The 17,301-nt window shown below is 42.0% G+C and overlaps 2 protein-coding genes across 2 annotated transcripts in view; both read right to left on the reverse strand.

The window, feature by feature from the left end:
• The window catches only part of LOC124130920 (bone morphogenetic protein 1-like), a 72,991-nt gene extending 67,526 nt beyond the window's left edge, over positions 1–5,465 (reverse strand). The window contains exon 1 of the mRNA XM_046493979.2: positions 5,098–5,465. Within this exon, the coding sequence (XP_046349935.1) occupies positions 5,098–5,254 (157 nt within the window). The 5' untranslated portion in view covers positions 5,255–5,465. The remainder of the gene's footprint in view (positions 1–5,097) is intronic.
• A 7,312-nt stretch (positions 5,466–12,777) lies between these two features.
• On the reverse strand, positions 12,778–13,437 carry LOC124133229 (proline-rich protein 36-like). Its single transcript, XM_046497546.2, has one exon. It carries the CDS (start codon positions 13,435–13,437, stop codon positions 12,778–12,780), a length of 660 nt encoding a protein of 219 aa, XP_046353502.2.
• Between the last annotated feature and the right edge of the window lie 3,864 nt (positions 13,438–17,301).

Here is a 17,301-nt window from a genome sequence, read left to right on the forward strand (position 1 = left end):
TGTCGTATTGTCAACAACTGAAGTCTGTTAATGAAGCTATGCTAAAGTTGCCGAATGTGCAGTTTTAGCATTGGTCGAAAGTTTGTGGATCATACGAAGTGGGTAATTAAACTTTTGAAGACAATTGCAGGTGGTTCGAGTTAAGATGTAGGATTGTGAAGGAAATAACAATGAGGGAGCGATTCAAACCAGCTGCTGATGAATCACAGGGTACAGCGACGATCTATATATACATATATACCTACTGAAGTCCATGACGTCACAGACGTACGGCAATCAAGCCATTTAATAGCAGGGGGCGCAAAGGGTCTAGACTTTATTATTACGCTGTTTCAGCAATTTATAGATCAACAAACACAATTCCAAACACAAACAAACGTGTAGTCCCTTCAGCCCTTAACGGAAAAAGCAATGCCATTAAGCGCGTAAACATTCCAATGTATTCGAAATATGCCCGTTAAAAAGCATGTCGGCGGTGCGCCTTTACCTGCGCGAGTTGCTTGTTCGGATCACAAAGTCGGGCATACCACTTCTGGAAGCAGTTGAGTTCCGGTATTGGCTGTCACATACCCACCAAGTGGAATGGCCTCAAGCCTGGCTGTTCTTTCCCTCGTACTGGTTTCCAGATGAACAATCATGGTACAGCCCGTGCCACACGAGCTGTAGGGAAGTGGATTTAACCCCATAGATGGTTGCGCAAACTTGATGATGGAAGGCAGGACTGGTGTCGCGCGTTTCTTGCGCGGTCGCACTCGATAATACACTACTAGTACTACTACGTCTTAGCTGTAATATTGCTGACGAGAAGTATTTTATCGTTTTCGTCATATTCAGTGTCAACTCTTGCCTTTAAAAGAAACACTGTGTGAAAGTTCGGGCATTACGTTCAGACAAATAGCCTAACATTGACAAACGATGCATCATAAACAGGGAAAATATTGCATGGAAACACGTTTCAAGACAACAAGAAGCAAACGAGCCTATGGTCCCGTCATCCTTATCGTAATCTGTCTACCGGACCACAGAATATAAATTAAAAATGGAATAGAACGCAAGTCTGGAATGTTTTAGAAAGTCTAGAATGCCTCAGGCTGAAACTAATTGATTGTTCGCGGCTCCATTTGGATTTTATTTGATTATTTAGATGATATCGGTATCGTCACATCGTACACAGCTACTCTGGCGATTGCAGAATCGAAACTGCACATCGACAATCTGAAATGCCGTAAGCGGGAATCAAACCCGACCGTGATACCGCGACCGGACTAACAGAGCCACCTTGTCTACACCCAATCTCCAGCAGGTCAATTAGCACAGCGGGGTAGGCTCAACTACGTGGCATCCATTATGCAATTGTGGTGGTCAGAAGACACTATCTGATTAGCTCCACGTGTAATCACGCCCCCGGGAGCGTAGATAGCATCACAACGGTCTCATGTCTGGCGTTACCGACCACATACAGTTCACGTCAAGCCGGATACCATACCTACATTAATGATGCACACAGGCCTCATTAAAGTTGTAACGAGTGTGTGTGTGTGACAGTAAGGTTCGTATGAGCGCGAGTCAATGGAATGATAGTGATAAGAATGCAGTATTCATACGTGAAATGTACTATCTTCCAATCCTCTGAATGCAATGGCATTGGATCCTGGAGTGTCTTCGATGCCATGGAAACGTTAAACCTTCTTGCTTCTAAGGGAAGAGCTTTCGAATTCGCTACCAAAAGGGTAGACCTGCACAAACCTCTAAGGCAAAACTTATATAAATAATAAGAACAAGTTGTCCCTATGAGAAACTGGCGTCTTTCTGCTTATCTAGACTTGCTATTACAAGGACTTAATTGCTACACACCCATAGACTTATCAGTCAGCACAGCCTTGGAGCAAGGCTACCAAAAGGGCAGCAGATAGAAATGTGTTGATATTCTGTAAAACAAACCCTTGCTAAACCAGTGGTCTGGTTTAATTCGGAGCTCCTAGTCATCAATAATACGTAGTCTGCAATACGGATGTCTAGAATAATGTGTTTTCGGTTTAATACACGTCGTGATCACGCCTTCCCATAGCAATGAGAATAGTAACACATTCGGTTACAACTCAGGGGCGGAGCCAGGATTTTAGGAGAGGGGGTGTCCACTTTGGCAGTAATAATTTTACTGTAACAACCAAACCAACATTTTATCATCATCGTAGGAAACGCGCATCCAAAATAAAATCAGATGTTAATAAGAGGGGGTGGGGCAGTTCCCCCACCCCTCTGGATCCGCCACTACAACTGTTACAGTTGTAACGAAGCACCCTAAAATGAATCTTTACTCGACGCCTCTTACCCAGAAAGAACTGGTGTGTTTAAACGATCCAATTAAAACAGCTTTAAATAAGCCCAAGTTAACCGTCATGCCAAGTAACGTTAAACTGCGAAATGCGTTGAAAATAACATCAGTGTATCCGAATGTCACGACAGGTTGATAGCGAGACGCATAGAGGGGGACGAGGCTGCAATTGACAATCGTTGTCTATATCATTATCATGTCAATCTCGAACACGCAGCAGATCAGCTGACGATGGGAATGTCTACTACAGTCCCGTTTGCGGAAAAAACATAATCGTTTTGTGTAAGCTAACACATTTGTTTTATCGCTGTGTGTTTTTTCACAGATCTGTGGCCAGCTTGGTGCCAAAATTTCGTTCGCGCTTAACCTTGTGCGTGTTGTGTGGTGAAGCTGTGGAAGAGGTTTTGCGATATGACATGTTTGAGTTGGAATATGAGGTTCCATGTCTCATTGTTTAAAGGATGATGTTACGAGCGAGTGTCAGTTCTTGTAACGCAAAACGTACTCCGTGGGCACTGAACTACTCAAGACCGTGAACAGAGCGGCTTTATCGCACAGACGATGTCTACGCTTGAAGGCTACACCTTCCAACAATGAATATCGATGTATGTTATAAACATAATTGTTCATTTATCCTTTACGTTTCTGTTTCATCTACAATATGTACTACCTTCGTATCGCACATCCGACCCTGATACCGCGTCTGAACAGCCGCACCACGTTAAAAGGTTTTATTTATTACCCGAGAGGAAAGTTTTTGTTTGTTTCTTAACGCCGCACTCAGCAATATTCCAGCTACATGACGGCGGTCTGGAAGTAATCGAATCTGGACCAGACGATGCAGTGATTGACAGCATGAGCATCGATCAACGCAATTCCGAGAGGAAGGTACGGTTTACCATTCCAGGGTCCTCGGCCACGCGTTTGGACTATAACTCATTCCAGGCTTGACCCATGTCCATCCTGACCATGTCTGAGACTGATTCGTACAATGCTCATTGTATTTCACGTATATAAGTGAATTTGAAATGAACATGACGAAGAAGATAAATGTCAGGGTGAGACTTGCGCCCGTATCCCCCCTAAATATATAACTAAAGGGATTGATGGGCTATGCATACACATACAACTTTTGGAGGGGGATACGGGCGGAAGTTTTTCCAATGTCTGATTCTAAGAACTTTGGATGAAGTTCTACATTCTTAATTCATCTTCGAAGATGTTGGGGTATTATTTCAATGGGCGACTGCCGCGGACATGCACCGGACACGCTTCTGCTGCCAAGGGTTTCTCATTGATTTTCTCCAGATATTCCATGTGCGGTGGAGCACAAGATGCACGTGAAGTTCGTGGAATGATGTATCAAGATTTGTTTCCAACAAGTCTCCCCGAGAATGTTCATCGTGTGATATTGCAGCTCGAGCAAAACGTGCGTCTCGTGACGAACACAAGTAACATGTTTTCTCCATAACTCAACCACTTACAAGATCCAATGCCTCCCACCATCCAGCGTCTACTCTCCTCCCACCGCCGTCCCCACCCACGACTTCCAATGCAAGCTAGATCACTGACCCCATGTTTCACATCCCCACAACCGAGCACTAACAACAGAAAAACTTAATCCTCAAAGCCCACCGCAACACCTTGTTCTAAGAGCGTTTCTATATTTCCCTTTATAACAAGGCTGAATCCCAGACGAGTTCAAAGACTGCACAGAAACACATTAGTGCCTTTCCAACCCACAAACTGTATCTGAAACTCAGCTTACGGAAAACACCATATGCATCCATGCGCCGGACCCAACCAAGCAATTGTTATTCAAACTTATGTCTTATGTAAAATTCGACGTGCAGCTTTAAACGCTCAAGCTCATCCTATGAAATATATTTGACTTTAAACATTTAAACATATAATCCACCCCGTATATGTCACCGTGTCATCGTGCCCCAACCCCTCGCAAATCCCCCCCAACTGGGATTTACATAACTGACACTACCCCCTCCCTCGACTCCCACCCCGTCTGAGTCACCCACAACCTCAAGTGTTAACTCAATTCAGCTGATTCAGACTTTTACGCCCCCGACCCCCCTACCTCCCTCCCGTAGACGTGTCACGAAAAGTCAACTAGTATACCCGCCAGTTTCTCTACCGACGGTGCTTATTTCATGAATGCATGATATTGATTAGTTGTATATGTCACAGCCAGACCTACAGCGATGTCAGTGCCGTATACAGTGTCAACACCGCCGTGCTGACGGCGCACGTGTGTCACTAACACAGCTCCTTGCTTACCTATCCATTGCCACTTGATAAAAATCAACACACATGCCACTCCCAGCATAGTGGGAGACTTTACGCCACCCATTCACCAACGCAAGCAATGAATGAAAGCACAAAACAGCCGAACATCCTGCTTCACAAATGAAATCGTTCTATCCACGTTAAAAAAAACGCTTCTGCAATTTTCCGGGAAATGCATTCACCCTAAAACATTCAAACTACACTAGCAAGGTCGGTTTAAATTTGTACATTTCACTGAAATGTACACATTCATGGTGTGAATTCACATACACGATTTCAGCATGGAGTGCTACGTATTTGTCGATTTCAGTGCAATACACACCATGGTATACATCACTCGTTATAATTGCAACGTACCTGTCGCTACATCTTGTATACTACTCGAGAGCTTGCACGAAGCCGCCCCTCGAGACACTTACAAACACTTTGATATATACATGCTATGTACAACTGTCACTCACCTGCTTTACAAGGATCCATGTATAAATCATTAGAAGTCCTGTGAGGTATCACAGATGTCGCCTGCGCGAAGGAAGAGGACCTCGCACTCATGTCAATATCAAAATATACACATATCACCGTTTGTAAAAACAATAGCCAATGTGGTATATGCCCCATTGTGAAAATGATACGAAGTTACACACAAATCCCGTTGAAACCTCCCGATGAAATGAGTAAGTTAAAAGGTCCAGTTGCACTGTTATGAGTCTGGGTATGTGTCATTGATTTACCCTAACTCGTGTTCAGCTTTATATAGCATATCCAAGACATCCCCGTCTGCTAGACCCACAAGCTTTCAAGACGTGAGTGTAATCCCTCGGTTCGAGCACGCATACGCATGAAACCCAGTCGACCTGTCAATATCAATTAATGCTGACCAACCAGACAGGAGGGGGCGGGACTAGGCGATGACACACGTTTAGGCGATTAGCGATTGTCGATTTCACAATTTGGAGTGAATGAAGTGATCAGCGAGGCTTTGTTTCTCCACTGTTGTTTAATCTCGCAGTTTTTATTGGACTTGACGGATTTCTACAGTGGTTTAGAAGGAATCTCTTAGCAGACCGACGAAAGAGTGTTTAGCTTTCGATGCCTGCCATGGAGATTCACGAATCACGAGAGCAAGATAATGAGTCCGGTTTGATAATTGACCACGAGTTAATTAGTCTGTCATGCTGTTTTATTAATAATCAATAGTACAGCTCATCTCGATTACGGGCCGCGAAATCCTCACGTTTCGTAAATAATACAGGAAGCCTAATGGTTGTAATATCATGTAACCACTGCTATTATTTGCATACAGCATGTCGCATATAATACTATCAAAATAAGTAAAAGAGTTACTGTTGAGAGTGAGGGAGAGGGAGTGGGAGAGAAAGAGAGAGAGAAAAAGAAAGAGAGAGAGAGTTAATAAGAGAAAGACAGATTGAAAGAGAGTAAGGGATACAGAAAGTGAGTGAATGAAAATGTGTGTACGTTATTGGGAATTTGTGTAAGTAAATGGGAATTTCAGCAAGTGAATGAGAACGTGAATTAGAATGTGTGTAAATAAATGAGAATGTGTTTAAGTTAACGAGAATGTGTGTAAGTTAATGAGAATGTGTACACGAATGAGAATGTGTGTCCGTGAATGACTATGTGTAAGTGAATGAGAATGTGAATGAGAATGTGTGTAAGTGAATGAGAATGTGTGTAAGTGAATGAGAATGTGTGTAAGTGAATGAGAATGTGTATAAGGAAATGAGAATGTGTGCAAGTGAATGAGAATGTGAATGAGAATGTATGTAAGTGAATGAAAATGTGAATGAGAATGTATGTAAGTGAATGAGAATGTGAATGAGAATGTATGTAAGTGAATGAGAATGTGTGTAAGTGAATGAGAAAATGTGTAAGTGAATGAGAATGTGTGTAAGTGAATGAGAATGTGTGTAAGTGAATGAGAATGTGAATGAGAATGTGTGTAAGTGAATGAGAATGTATGTAAGTGAATGAGAATGTGTGTAAGTGAATGAGAATGTGTGTAAGTGAATGAGAATGTGTATAAGGAAATGAGAATGTGTGTAAGTGAATGAGAATGTGTGTAAGTGAATGAGAATGTGTGCAAGTGAATGAGAATGTGTGTTAGTGAATGAGAATGTGTGTAAGAAAATGAGAATGTATGTAAGTGAATGAGAATGTGTGTAAGTGAATGGGAATGTGTGTAAGTGAATGGGAATGTGTGTAAGTGAATGAAAATGTGAATGAGAATGTATGTAAGTGAATGAGAATGTGTGCAAGTGAATGAGAATGTGTGTAAGTGATGGAGGATGTGTGTAAGTGAATGAGAATGCGTGTAAGTGAATGAGGATGTGTGTAAGTGAATGAGAATGTGTGTAAGTGAATGAGAATGTATGTAAGTGAATGAGAATGTGTGTAATTGAATGAGAATGTATGTAAGTGAATGAGAATGTGTGTAAGTGAATGAGGATGTGTGTAAGTGAATGAGAATGCGTGTAAGTGAATGAGAATGTGCGTAAGTGAATGAGAATGTGTATAAGGAAATGAGAATGTTTGTAAGTGAATGAGAATGTGTGTAAGTGAATGAGAATGTGTGTAAGTGAATGAGAATGTGTGTAAGTGAATGAGAATGTGTGAATGTGAATGAGGATGTGTGTAAGTGAATGAGAATGTGTGTAAGTGAATGAGAATGTGTGCAAGTGAATGAGAATGTGTGTAAGTGAATTAACATGTGAATATGAATGTATGTAAGTGAATGAGAATGTGTGTAAGTAAATGAGAATGTGTGCAAGTGAATGAAAATGTGAATGAGAATGTATGTAAGTGAATGAGAATGTGTGTAAGTGAATGAGAATGTGTGCAAGTGAATGAGAATGTGTGTAAGGGAATGAAAATGTGTGTAAGTGAATGAGAATGTGTGTAAGTGAATGAGAATGCGTGTAAGTGAATGTGAATGAGAATGTGTGTAAGTGAATGAGAATGTGTGTAAGTGAATGAGAATGTGTGTAAGTAAATGAGAAAATGTGTAAGTGAATGAGAATGTGTGTAAATGAATGAGTATGTGTGTAATGAATGAGTATGTGTGTGAGTGAATGAGAATGTGTGTAAGCTAATGAGAATGTGTGTAAGTGAATGAGAATGTGTGTAAGGAAATGAGAATGTATGTAAGTGAATGAGAATGTGTGTAAGTGAATGAGAATGTGTGTAAGTGAATGAAAATGTGAATGAGAATGTATGTAAGTGAATGAGAATGTGTGCAAGTGAATGAGAATGTGTGTAAGTGAATGAGGATGTGTGTAAGTGAATGATAATGCGTGTAAGTGAATGAGGATGTGTGTAAGTGAATGAGAATGTGTGTAAGTGAATGAGAATGTGTGTAAGTGAATGAGAATGTGTGTAATTGAATGAGAATGTATGTAAGTGAATGAGAATGTGTGTAAGTGAATGAGGATGTGTGTAAGCGAATGAGAATGCGTGTAAGTGAATGAGAATGTGTGTAAGTGAACGAGAATGTGTATAAGGAAATGAGAATGTGTGTAAGTGAATGAGAATGTGTGTAAGTGAATGCGAATGTGTGTAAGTGAATGTGAATGAGAATGTGTGTAAGGGAATGAGAATGTGTGCAAGTGAATGAGAATGCGTGTAAGTGAATGAGAATGTGTGCAAGTGAATGAAAATGTGAATGAGAATGTATGTAAGTGAATGAGAATGTGTGTAAGTGAATGAGAATGTATGTAAGTGAATGAGAATGTGTGTAAGGGAATGAAAATGTGTGTAAGTGAATGAGAATGTGTGTAAGTGAATGAGAATGCGTGTAAGTGAATGTGAATGAGAATGTGTGTAAGTGAATGAGAATGTGTGTAAGTGAATGAGAATGTGTGTAAGTAAATGAGAAAATGTGTAAGTGAATGAGAATGTGTGTAAATGAATGAGTATGTGTGTAATGAATGAGTATGTGCGTGAGTGAATGAGAATGTGTGTAAGTGAATGAGAAAATGTGTAAGTGAATGATAAAAAGAGTGTGTGTGAATGAGAATGTGTGTAAGTGAATGAGAAAATGTGTAAGTGAATGAGAATGTGTGTAAGTGAATGAGAATGTGTGTAAGTGAATGAGTATGTGTGTAAGTTAATGACAATGTGCGAAAGTGAATGATAGTGTGTAAGTGAATGGGAATGTGTGTAAGTGAATGAGAATTTGTGTATTTTTTTAAGTGAATGAGAATTAGTGTACGTGAATGAGAATGTGTGTAAGTGATGGAGAAGGTGTGTAAGTGAATGAGAATGTGTGTAAGTCAATGAGAATGTGTGTAAGTGAATGAGAATGTGTGTCAGTGAATGAGAATGTGTGTCAGTGAATGAAAATGTGTTAGTGAATAAGATTGTGTGTATTTTTTTAAGTGAATTAGAATTGGTGTACGTGAATGAGAATGTATGTATGTGACGGAGAAGGTGTGTAAGTGAATGAGAACGTGTGTAAGTGAATGAGAATGTGTGTAAGTGCGTCATTTAGGCAAATGGCTGTGCGAGAGAGGGGGAATAATGCGTGGAAGTGAATTTCTACAAGTGAAGTTGCGTTTTAAGGTGGTACTGCATCTGTGTGAGAGCGAGAATGATGTGTGTAAACGTAGTAAAACTCCTTTGTTAAAGAATTAGAACGCGTGTAACTGAAAGGGAATATGTGTGTTTTATGAGGAGATAAAAAGTGAATTATTGAAATGACTAAAACACATGTATGCCCGAGAAATATATAACTTATGCGAGAGAGATTTCGTGACGAAACGGAAAGGAATTGTGTCTGAGATACCATCTGATGCGTAAGAAAAGGACTGCGAAGAAAATACGAGTTGTGACAGGAAGAGAATGTTGGTCAAAGAAGAACGTGGGAATAACAGTGAGAAGGCAATGAATTATATGACATAAGATGTGTACAGGGATGGCGATAAGACAGAAACACAAGAGAACGTACACTAATTATGTCAGATCATCCAGTTTGCATCGCATCTATTATGCAACTTCAGGCAACGCCTATTACATCAGAGACACAATCCAATAAGTAAACCAATTATGTATTCTCTCGAGTATTGCGTCACTGGGCCCTCGAAGTGACAGATGAGCAAGCAGATGGGCGTGGTTGGGGTGTATGACTTATCAAATGAACCTGACATAATGCAAACCCTCACAATTGAGGTATTGCCTCGTCGGCTCTGCCTTTGTGCCGCGCTTGTGTGCAATAGATTGTTTGATACCAAGTGTCTCTTGAGATATTATATGTTCTTTACCATCAATCAAAACCTGTACATCTTGTGGCCTTCTCTTGGTATAATAATATAGGTAGGCAAGTTAAGATTGTTTAACTTAGGGCAATGCGCGCTGAGCTTTAACAAAGAACCCACCACTATGAATGATAGGATTACGTTTGGATATTAGTTACGTTTTATGTTTGTTTGTTTTGTAGTCATCCATTATCCAGATACACTGGTGGATTATATATAATATTTACATATTCCTTACATCGTCGGGACACAACTAACAACATTATGATGTGTAAATATTTGCTTTAGATGCATCCTAGGGCAGGCATGATGATATATTGTCAAGTTATACATGTCCTGTTTTTCTTACCTAAAGAGATTTGGGGTTTTAGACTACCTATATTTTGACACAAGTTACTTTTTCAACCTTAAACGTTTACAAAACAAATAGTTTCATAATAATCTTAGAGAAGAAATTGCTTTTTGAAAACCTGATCTAAGCGTCGACACAACCTTTATAACGTAGATACGTGACTCAGGTAGGTAGCGCATGTTGAATGTCTCTCCTGAAGGCCCTAATTGGACATACACGAATGTGTTCTCCCGACGTTGCACGTCGTTAATATCATAGGGATCAACCATTTCATAACGAACATCTGAGCTCACCAGAAAGCCTGGATATATCCAATATACAATTTATGTACCTCATTCCTGTTCTCACTCGTCCCGAAGTCTGTCTGTTCTCACTCGTTATTAAGTCTGTCTGTTCTCACTCGTCCTTAAGTCTGTCTGTTCTCACTCGTCCTTGAATCTGTCTGTTCTCACTCGCCCTTGAATCTGTCTGTTCTCACTCGTCTTTGAATCTGTCTGTTCTCACTCGTCTTTGAATCTGTCTGTTCTCACTCGTTCTGGAATCTGTCTGTTCTCACTCGTCCCGAAGTCTGTCTGTTCTCACTCGTTATTAAGTCTTTCTGTTCTTACTCGTCCTTGCACTGTCTGTTCTCACTCGTCCTGGAATCTGTCTCTTCTCACTCGTCTTTGAATCTGTCTGTTCTCATTTGTCCTGGAATCTGTCGGTTCTCACTCGTCCTTGAATCTGTCTGTTCTTACTCGTCCTTGAATCTGTCTGTTCTCACTCGTCCTTAAGTCTCTCTGTTCTCACTCGTCCTTGAATCTGTCTGTTCTCACCCGTCCTTGAATCTGTCTGTTCTCACTCGTCCTTAAGTCTCTCTGTTCTCACCCGTCCTTGAATCTGTCTGTTCTCAGCCGTCCTTAAGTCTCTCTGTTCTCACTCGTCTTTGAATCTGTCTGTTCTCACCCGTCCTGGAAAGTGTCTGTTCTCACTCGTCCTTAAGTCTCTCTGTTCTCACTCGTCCTTGAATCTGTCTGTTCTCACTCGTCCATTAGTCTATTTGTTCTCATTCGTCCTTGAATCTGTCTGTTCTCACTCGTCCTTAATTCTCTCTGTTCTCACTCGTCCTTGAATCTGTCTGTTCTCACTCGTCCATAAGTCTGGCTGTTCTCACTCGTCCATTAGTCTATTTGTTCTCATTCGTCCTTGAATCTGTCTGTTCTCACGTGTGCGTAAGTTTGTTCTCACCCGTCCGTTATTCTTTGTGTTCCCATTGTTCGCGACATCATCTCTTTCTGATATCAATGTATCAGTTTTCATATTTTGTCCAAAATACCGGGACTGTGTGGTAACTGGTGTGACAGCCTTGTGGTTAAAGCGTTTGTTCATCAATCCGAAGACCCGGGTTCGATTCCCCACAAGGTTACAATTTATCAACCCCATTTATGGTGTCCCCATTTGTGGTGTTTCTAGAACTCACGAACAGTGGCGTAAAGTCATACCCACTCAAAACCTCATGATGTCAGATCCAGCTTAGAATTGGGATGCAAGATGCGACTAACGGGATCGGTTGGTCAGTCACGGTGACTCATTTGATGCATGTCATGCTCATGATGTCAATCACTGGATAGTCTAGTCCAGACTCGATTTTTTCCAGACCGCTGTCATAGAGCTAGAATATTGCTGAGTACGACGGTAACAACAAACAAAACATTACTCACGTCGCCACCCAACTCTCACCCATCTCGAACGCTTCAGGAATAGCCTTGTATGGTACGGTTAGCTTGTAGATTTCGCTAATCGTCGAGCTGTATTTTACAACCTGGAAAAAATGTCCTCATTTACTTAAATAGTTTGTCGAGGATAAAAAGCGAGGTAAGTCATAAGAGGTGCACGCTGACAACCGCTTTAAGTAAATACAGTGACGTCCTACGCGAGGCCAGAACGCTCACACCCCCTCAACTCGGATACACGGGGGACTCCCAGTCCACATCAGTCATGCCGCCGTGTCTAGGATGTGTCCTGGGGCTGTCGACAGAGTATACAGGCTGACCGCTAGGGGAGTACTTGTAACATGTATTGGCTGCCCTGGAGTATAGGGACTACTTCATATGTAGTGGCAGGCCTGCAGTATTGGGGAGACATACGAGTATCACATAGCTGCAGGCTCAAGAGTAAACGGGGTACGTCTCATGTAGTCGTCGGCCCTATAGTATTGGGGAGACATACGAGTATCACATAGCGGCAGGCTCAAGAGTAAACGGGGTACGTCTCATGTAGTCGTCGGCCTGTAGTGTAGGAGGTCTCATTTAGAGGTCGGCCTGTAGTGTAGGAGGTCCCATGTAGTCGTCGGCCTGGAGTGTAGGAGGTCTCATGTAGAGGTCGGCCTGGAGTGTAGGAGGTCTCATGTAGAGGTCGGCCTGGAGTGTAGGAGGTCTCATGTAGAGGTCGGCCTGGAGTGTAGGAGGTCCCATGTAGAGGTCGGCCTGGAGTATAGGAGGTCCCATGTAGAGGTCGGCCTGGAGTGTAGGAGGTCTCATTTAGAGGTCGGCCTGGAGTGTAGGAGGTCTCATGTAGAGGTCGGCCTGGAGTGTAGGAGGTCTCATGTAGAGGTCGGCCTGGAGTGTAGGAGGTCTCATGTAGAGGTCGGCCTGGAGCGTAGGAGGTCTCATGTAGAGGTCGGCCTGGAGTGTAGGAGGTCCCATGTAGAGGTCGGCCTGGAGTGTAGGAGGTCTCATGTAGAGGTCGGCCTGGAGTGTAGGAGGTCCCATGTAGAGGTCGGCCTGGAGTGTAGGAGGTCTCATGTAGAGGTCGGCCTGGAGTGTAGAAGGTCTCATGTAGAGGTCGGCCTGGAGTGTAGAAGGTCCCATGTAGAGGTCGGCCTGGAGTGTAGGAGGTCTCATGTAGAGGTCGGCCTGGAGTGTAGGAGGTCTCATGTAGAGGTCGGCCTGGAGTGTAGGAGGTCTCATGTAGAGGTCGGCCTGGAGTGTAGGAGGTCTCATGTAGAGGTCGGTCTGGAGTGTAGGAGGTCCCATATAGAGGTCGGCCTGGAGTGTAGGAGGTCTCATGTAGAGGTCGGCCTGGAGTGTAGGAGGTCCCATGTAGAGGTCGGCCTGGAGTGTAGGAGGTCCCATGTAGAGGTCGGCCTGGAGTGTAGGAGGTCTCATGTAGAGGTCGGCCTGGAGTGTAGGAGGTCTCATGTAGAGGTCTATATTAGTATACATACTACTATATAGTATATTACTTTATTAGTTACCTAGCAGACTATGTTAGTTACCTGTGATAGTCTGCTGAGCTCCAGTGAAATAGGTAACTGATATAGTCTGATGGGGTCCGGTGTTATAGGTAACCAATATAGTCTGCTAGGGCCCAGTGATATAGGTAACTAATATAGTCTGATGGGGTTTAGCGATATAAATAGTTTAGTACCCGTGAAGATGCTGGTTAGAATTGATATCCATGCAGCAACCCGGGAAGCTACTAAATGGATCGGGTGGTCAGACTCGCTGACTTGGTTGATGCATCGTATCCCAATTGCGTAGATCGATGCTCATGATGTTAATCACTGGATTGTCAGGTCCAGAATCCAGTATTTACAGACCGCCGTCATATAACGGGAACATTGTGTGTGACTTTAAACAACAAACAGTGTAGATAACTGATATAGTCTGATTGGGTTTAGTTACATTGGTAACCAATATAATCTCCGTGGTTTAGTAATATAGATGACTAATATAATCTCCTTGGGTGTAGTTAACTAATATAATCTGCTGGGGTTTAGTGGTATACTGTACAGTGTTATGCAAAGGTTATTGAGTACTTTCATAACATCATACGGCAGAGGTGTTTACAAGGAGAACCTTAACGACACCCTGAATAGGTTCCGGGAATATAATCACCCTATTCTGTTATATTGTAAACATTTAATATTTTGTCATATGCTACTCGTCAGTTAAGCCACCCCAAAAGTGACGTGCAAGATTCAGGATCTAGGGTATCAGATTGCATTGAACAAGGCGCAGCAAAAAGAAATTAACACAATCGTTGTTACGTATCCTTGACTTTATACAAAAATCCATCAATACACGCCTCCGTTGTGGATATGGTACAGTCACAGACACAGATGTAGGTACAGTCATAGACACATATGTAGGTACAGTCATAGACACAGATATAGATACAGTCATAGACACATATGTAGGTACAGTCATAGACACAGATGTAGGTACAGTCATAGACACATATGTAGGTACAGTCATAGACACAGATGTAGGTACAGTCATGGACACATATGCAGGTACAGTCATAAACACATATGCAGGTACAGTCATAGACACAGATGTAGGTACAGTCATAGACACAGATGTAGGTACAGTCATAGACACATATGCAGGTACAGTCATAGGCACAGATGGAGGTACAGTCATAGATACAGATGTAGGTACAGTCATAGACACAGATGGAGGTACAGTCATAGACACAGATGTAGGTACAGTCATAGGCACAGATGCAGGTACAGACATAGACACAGATGGAGGTACAGTCATAGATACAGATGTAGGTACAGTCATAGACACAGATGGAGGTACAGTCATAGACACAGATGGAGGTACAGTCATAGATACAGATGTAGGTACAGTCATAGACACATATGCAGGTACAGTCATAGACACAGATGGAGGTACAGTCATATATACAGATGTAGGTACAGTCATAGACAGACGTATAGGCAGACACAGATGTAGGTACTGTCATTAACACACAGCAGGTACAGTCATAAACACATATGTAGGTACAGGCATAGACACATATGTAGGTACAGTCATAGACACATATGCAGGTACAGGCATAGGCACAGACGTATAGGCAGACACAGATGTAGGTACAGTCATGGAACCATATGTAGGTACAGTCATCAACACATATGCAGGTACAGTCATAGACACATATGCAGGTACAGTCATACACACAGAAGTATAGGCAGACACATAGACACATATGTAGGTACAGTCATACACACAGATGTATAGGCAGACACATAGACACGGATGTAGGTACAGTCATACACACAGACGTATAGGCAGACACATAGACACAGATGTATAGGCAGACACATAGACACATATGTAGGTACAGTCATAGACACATATGTAGGTACAGTCATACACACAGATGTATAGGTAGACACATAGACACAGAAGTATAGGTAGACACATAGACACATATGTAGGTACAGTCATACACACAGACGTATAGGCAGACACATAGACACATATGTAGGGACAGTCATACACACAGATGTATAGGTAGACACATAGACACAGATGTAGGGACAGTCATACACACAGATGTATAGGTAGACACATAGACACAGATGTAGGTACAGTCATAGACACATATGTAGGTACAGTCATACACACAGACGTATAGGCAGACACATAGGCACATATGTAGGTACAGTCATACACACAGATGTATAGGCAGACACATAGACACAGATGTAGGTACAGTCATAGACACATATGTAGGTACAGTCATACACACAGATGTATAGGCAGACACATAGGCACGGATGTAGGGACAGTCATACACACAGATGTATAGGCAGACACATAGGCACGGATGTAGTTACAGTCATAGACACAGACGTATAAGTAGACACATAGACACAGATGTAGGTACAGTCATACACACAGATGTATAGGCAGACACATAGGCACGGATGTAGTTACAGTCATAGACACAGACGTATAAGTAGACACATAGACACAGATGTAGGTACAGTCATACACACAGACGTATAGGGAGACACATAGACACAGATGTAGGGACAGTCATAGACACAGACGTATAAGTAGACACATAGACACAGATGTAGGGACAGTCATAGACACAGACGTATAAGTAGACACATAGACACAGGTGTAGGTACAGTCATACACACAGACGTATAGGGAGACACATAGACACAGATGTAGGGACAGTCATAGACACAGACGTATAAGTAGACACAGATGTAGGGACAGTCATAGACACAGACGTATAAGTAGACACATAGACACAGATGTAGGGACAGTCATAGACACAGACGTATAAGTAGACACATAGACACAGATGTAGGGACAGTCATAGACACAGACGTATAAGTAGACACATAGACACAGATGTAGGGACAGTCATAGACACAGACGTATAAGTAGACACATAGACACAGATGTAGGGACAGTCATAGACACAGACGTATAAGTAGACACATAGACACAGATGTAGGGACAGTCATAGACACAGACGTATAAGTAGACACATAGACACAGATGTAGGGACAGTCATAGACACAGACGTATAAGTAGACACATAGACACAGATGTAGGGACAGTCATACACACAGACGTATAGGGAGACACATAGACACAGATGTAGGTATGTCCACCGTAGCAAAAAGATGTTGGGATGTGGTTTCTGGGAACGACACAAATGCAAGTGTAGACACATACATAGATATTCACAGACATATTTTCAGACAGAGACAGAAGCACAGAACGACGCTCTTGATATCACTTCTTTCATCTACATCTTGACCAGCATTTAGTCTATGAAATTTTATATTACACAATGCCCTTCTTGACTCTAAAAATAATTTAAAAAATTCCCGATACTGATTTCATAGAGCTAGCGAGAGCTTGCTTTTGTATACGTTTCTAGATTTATTTTTTTTCTCATAGAATAAATATATTCCACACTCATGGTTCTGGACGAATCTACATCCTACTACACATAATACTACAAGCTCCACGCCTACTATTGTTGAAGTGCATTTCACATACACAACAGATCTCAGTGTGGACCAGTCAGCTCGTAGACTTGCACAAGTCACTAAGGCAATAATCATTAGTTTACATGATAATTTCTAGATTATGTATAATTTATGAACACGCTGTCCCCATAAGATACATGAGTCCACATATCTAGACTTAAGGAGGTTAGAATTGCTACACATCCACGGACTTATCTTTCAGTATAGCCTTGGAGCAAGGCTACCAGCTACGCGCCACCATGCCATCACC

The sequence above is a fragment of the Haliotis rufescens genome, unplaced genomic scaffold (assembly GCF_023055435.1).
Source record: "Haliotis rufescens isolate VD_foot unplaced genomic scaffold, xgHalRufe1.0.p SCAF_20, whole genome shotgun sequence".
Taxonomy (NCBI): Eukaryota; Metazoa; Mollusca; class Gastropoda; order Lepetellida; family Haliotidae; genus Haliotis; species Haliotis rufescens.

Coding starts and splice junctions, on each gene's coding strand:
- LOC124133229 (XM_046497546.2), bottom strand. CDS start 13,437: ATGAGACCTCCTACACTCCAGGCCGACCTCTACATGAGACCTCCTACA.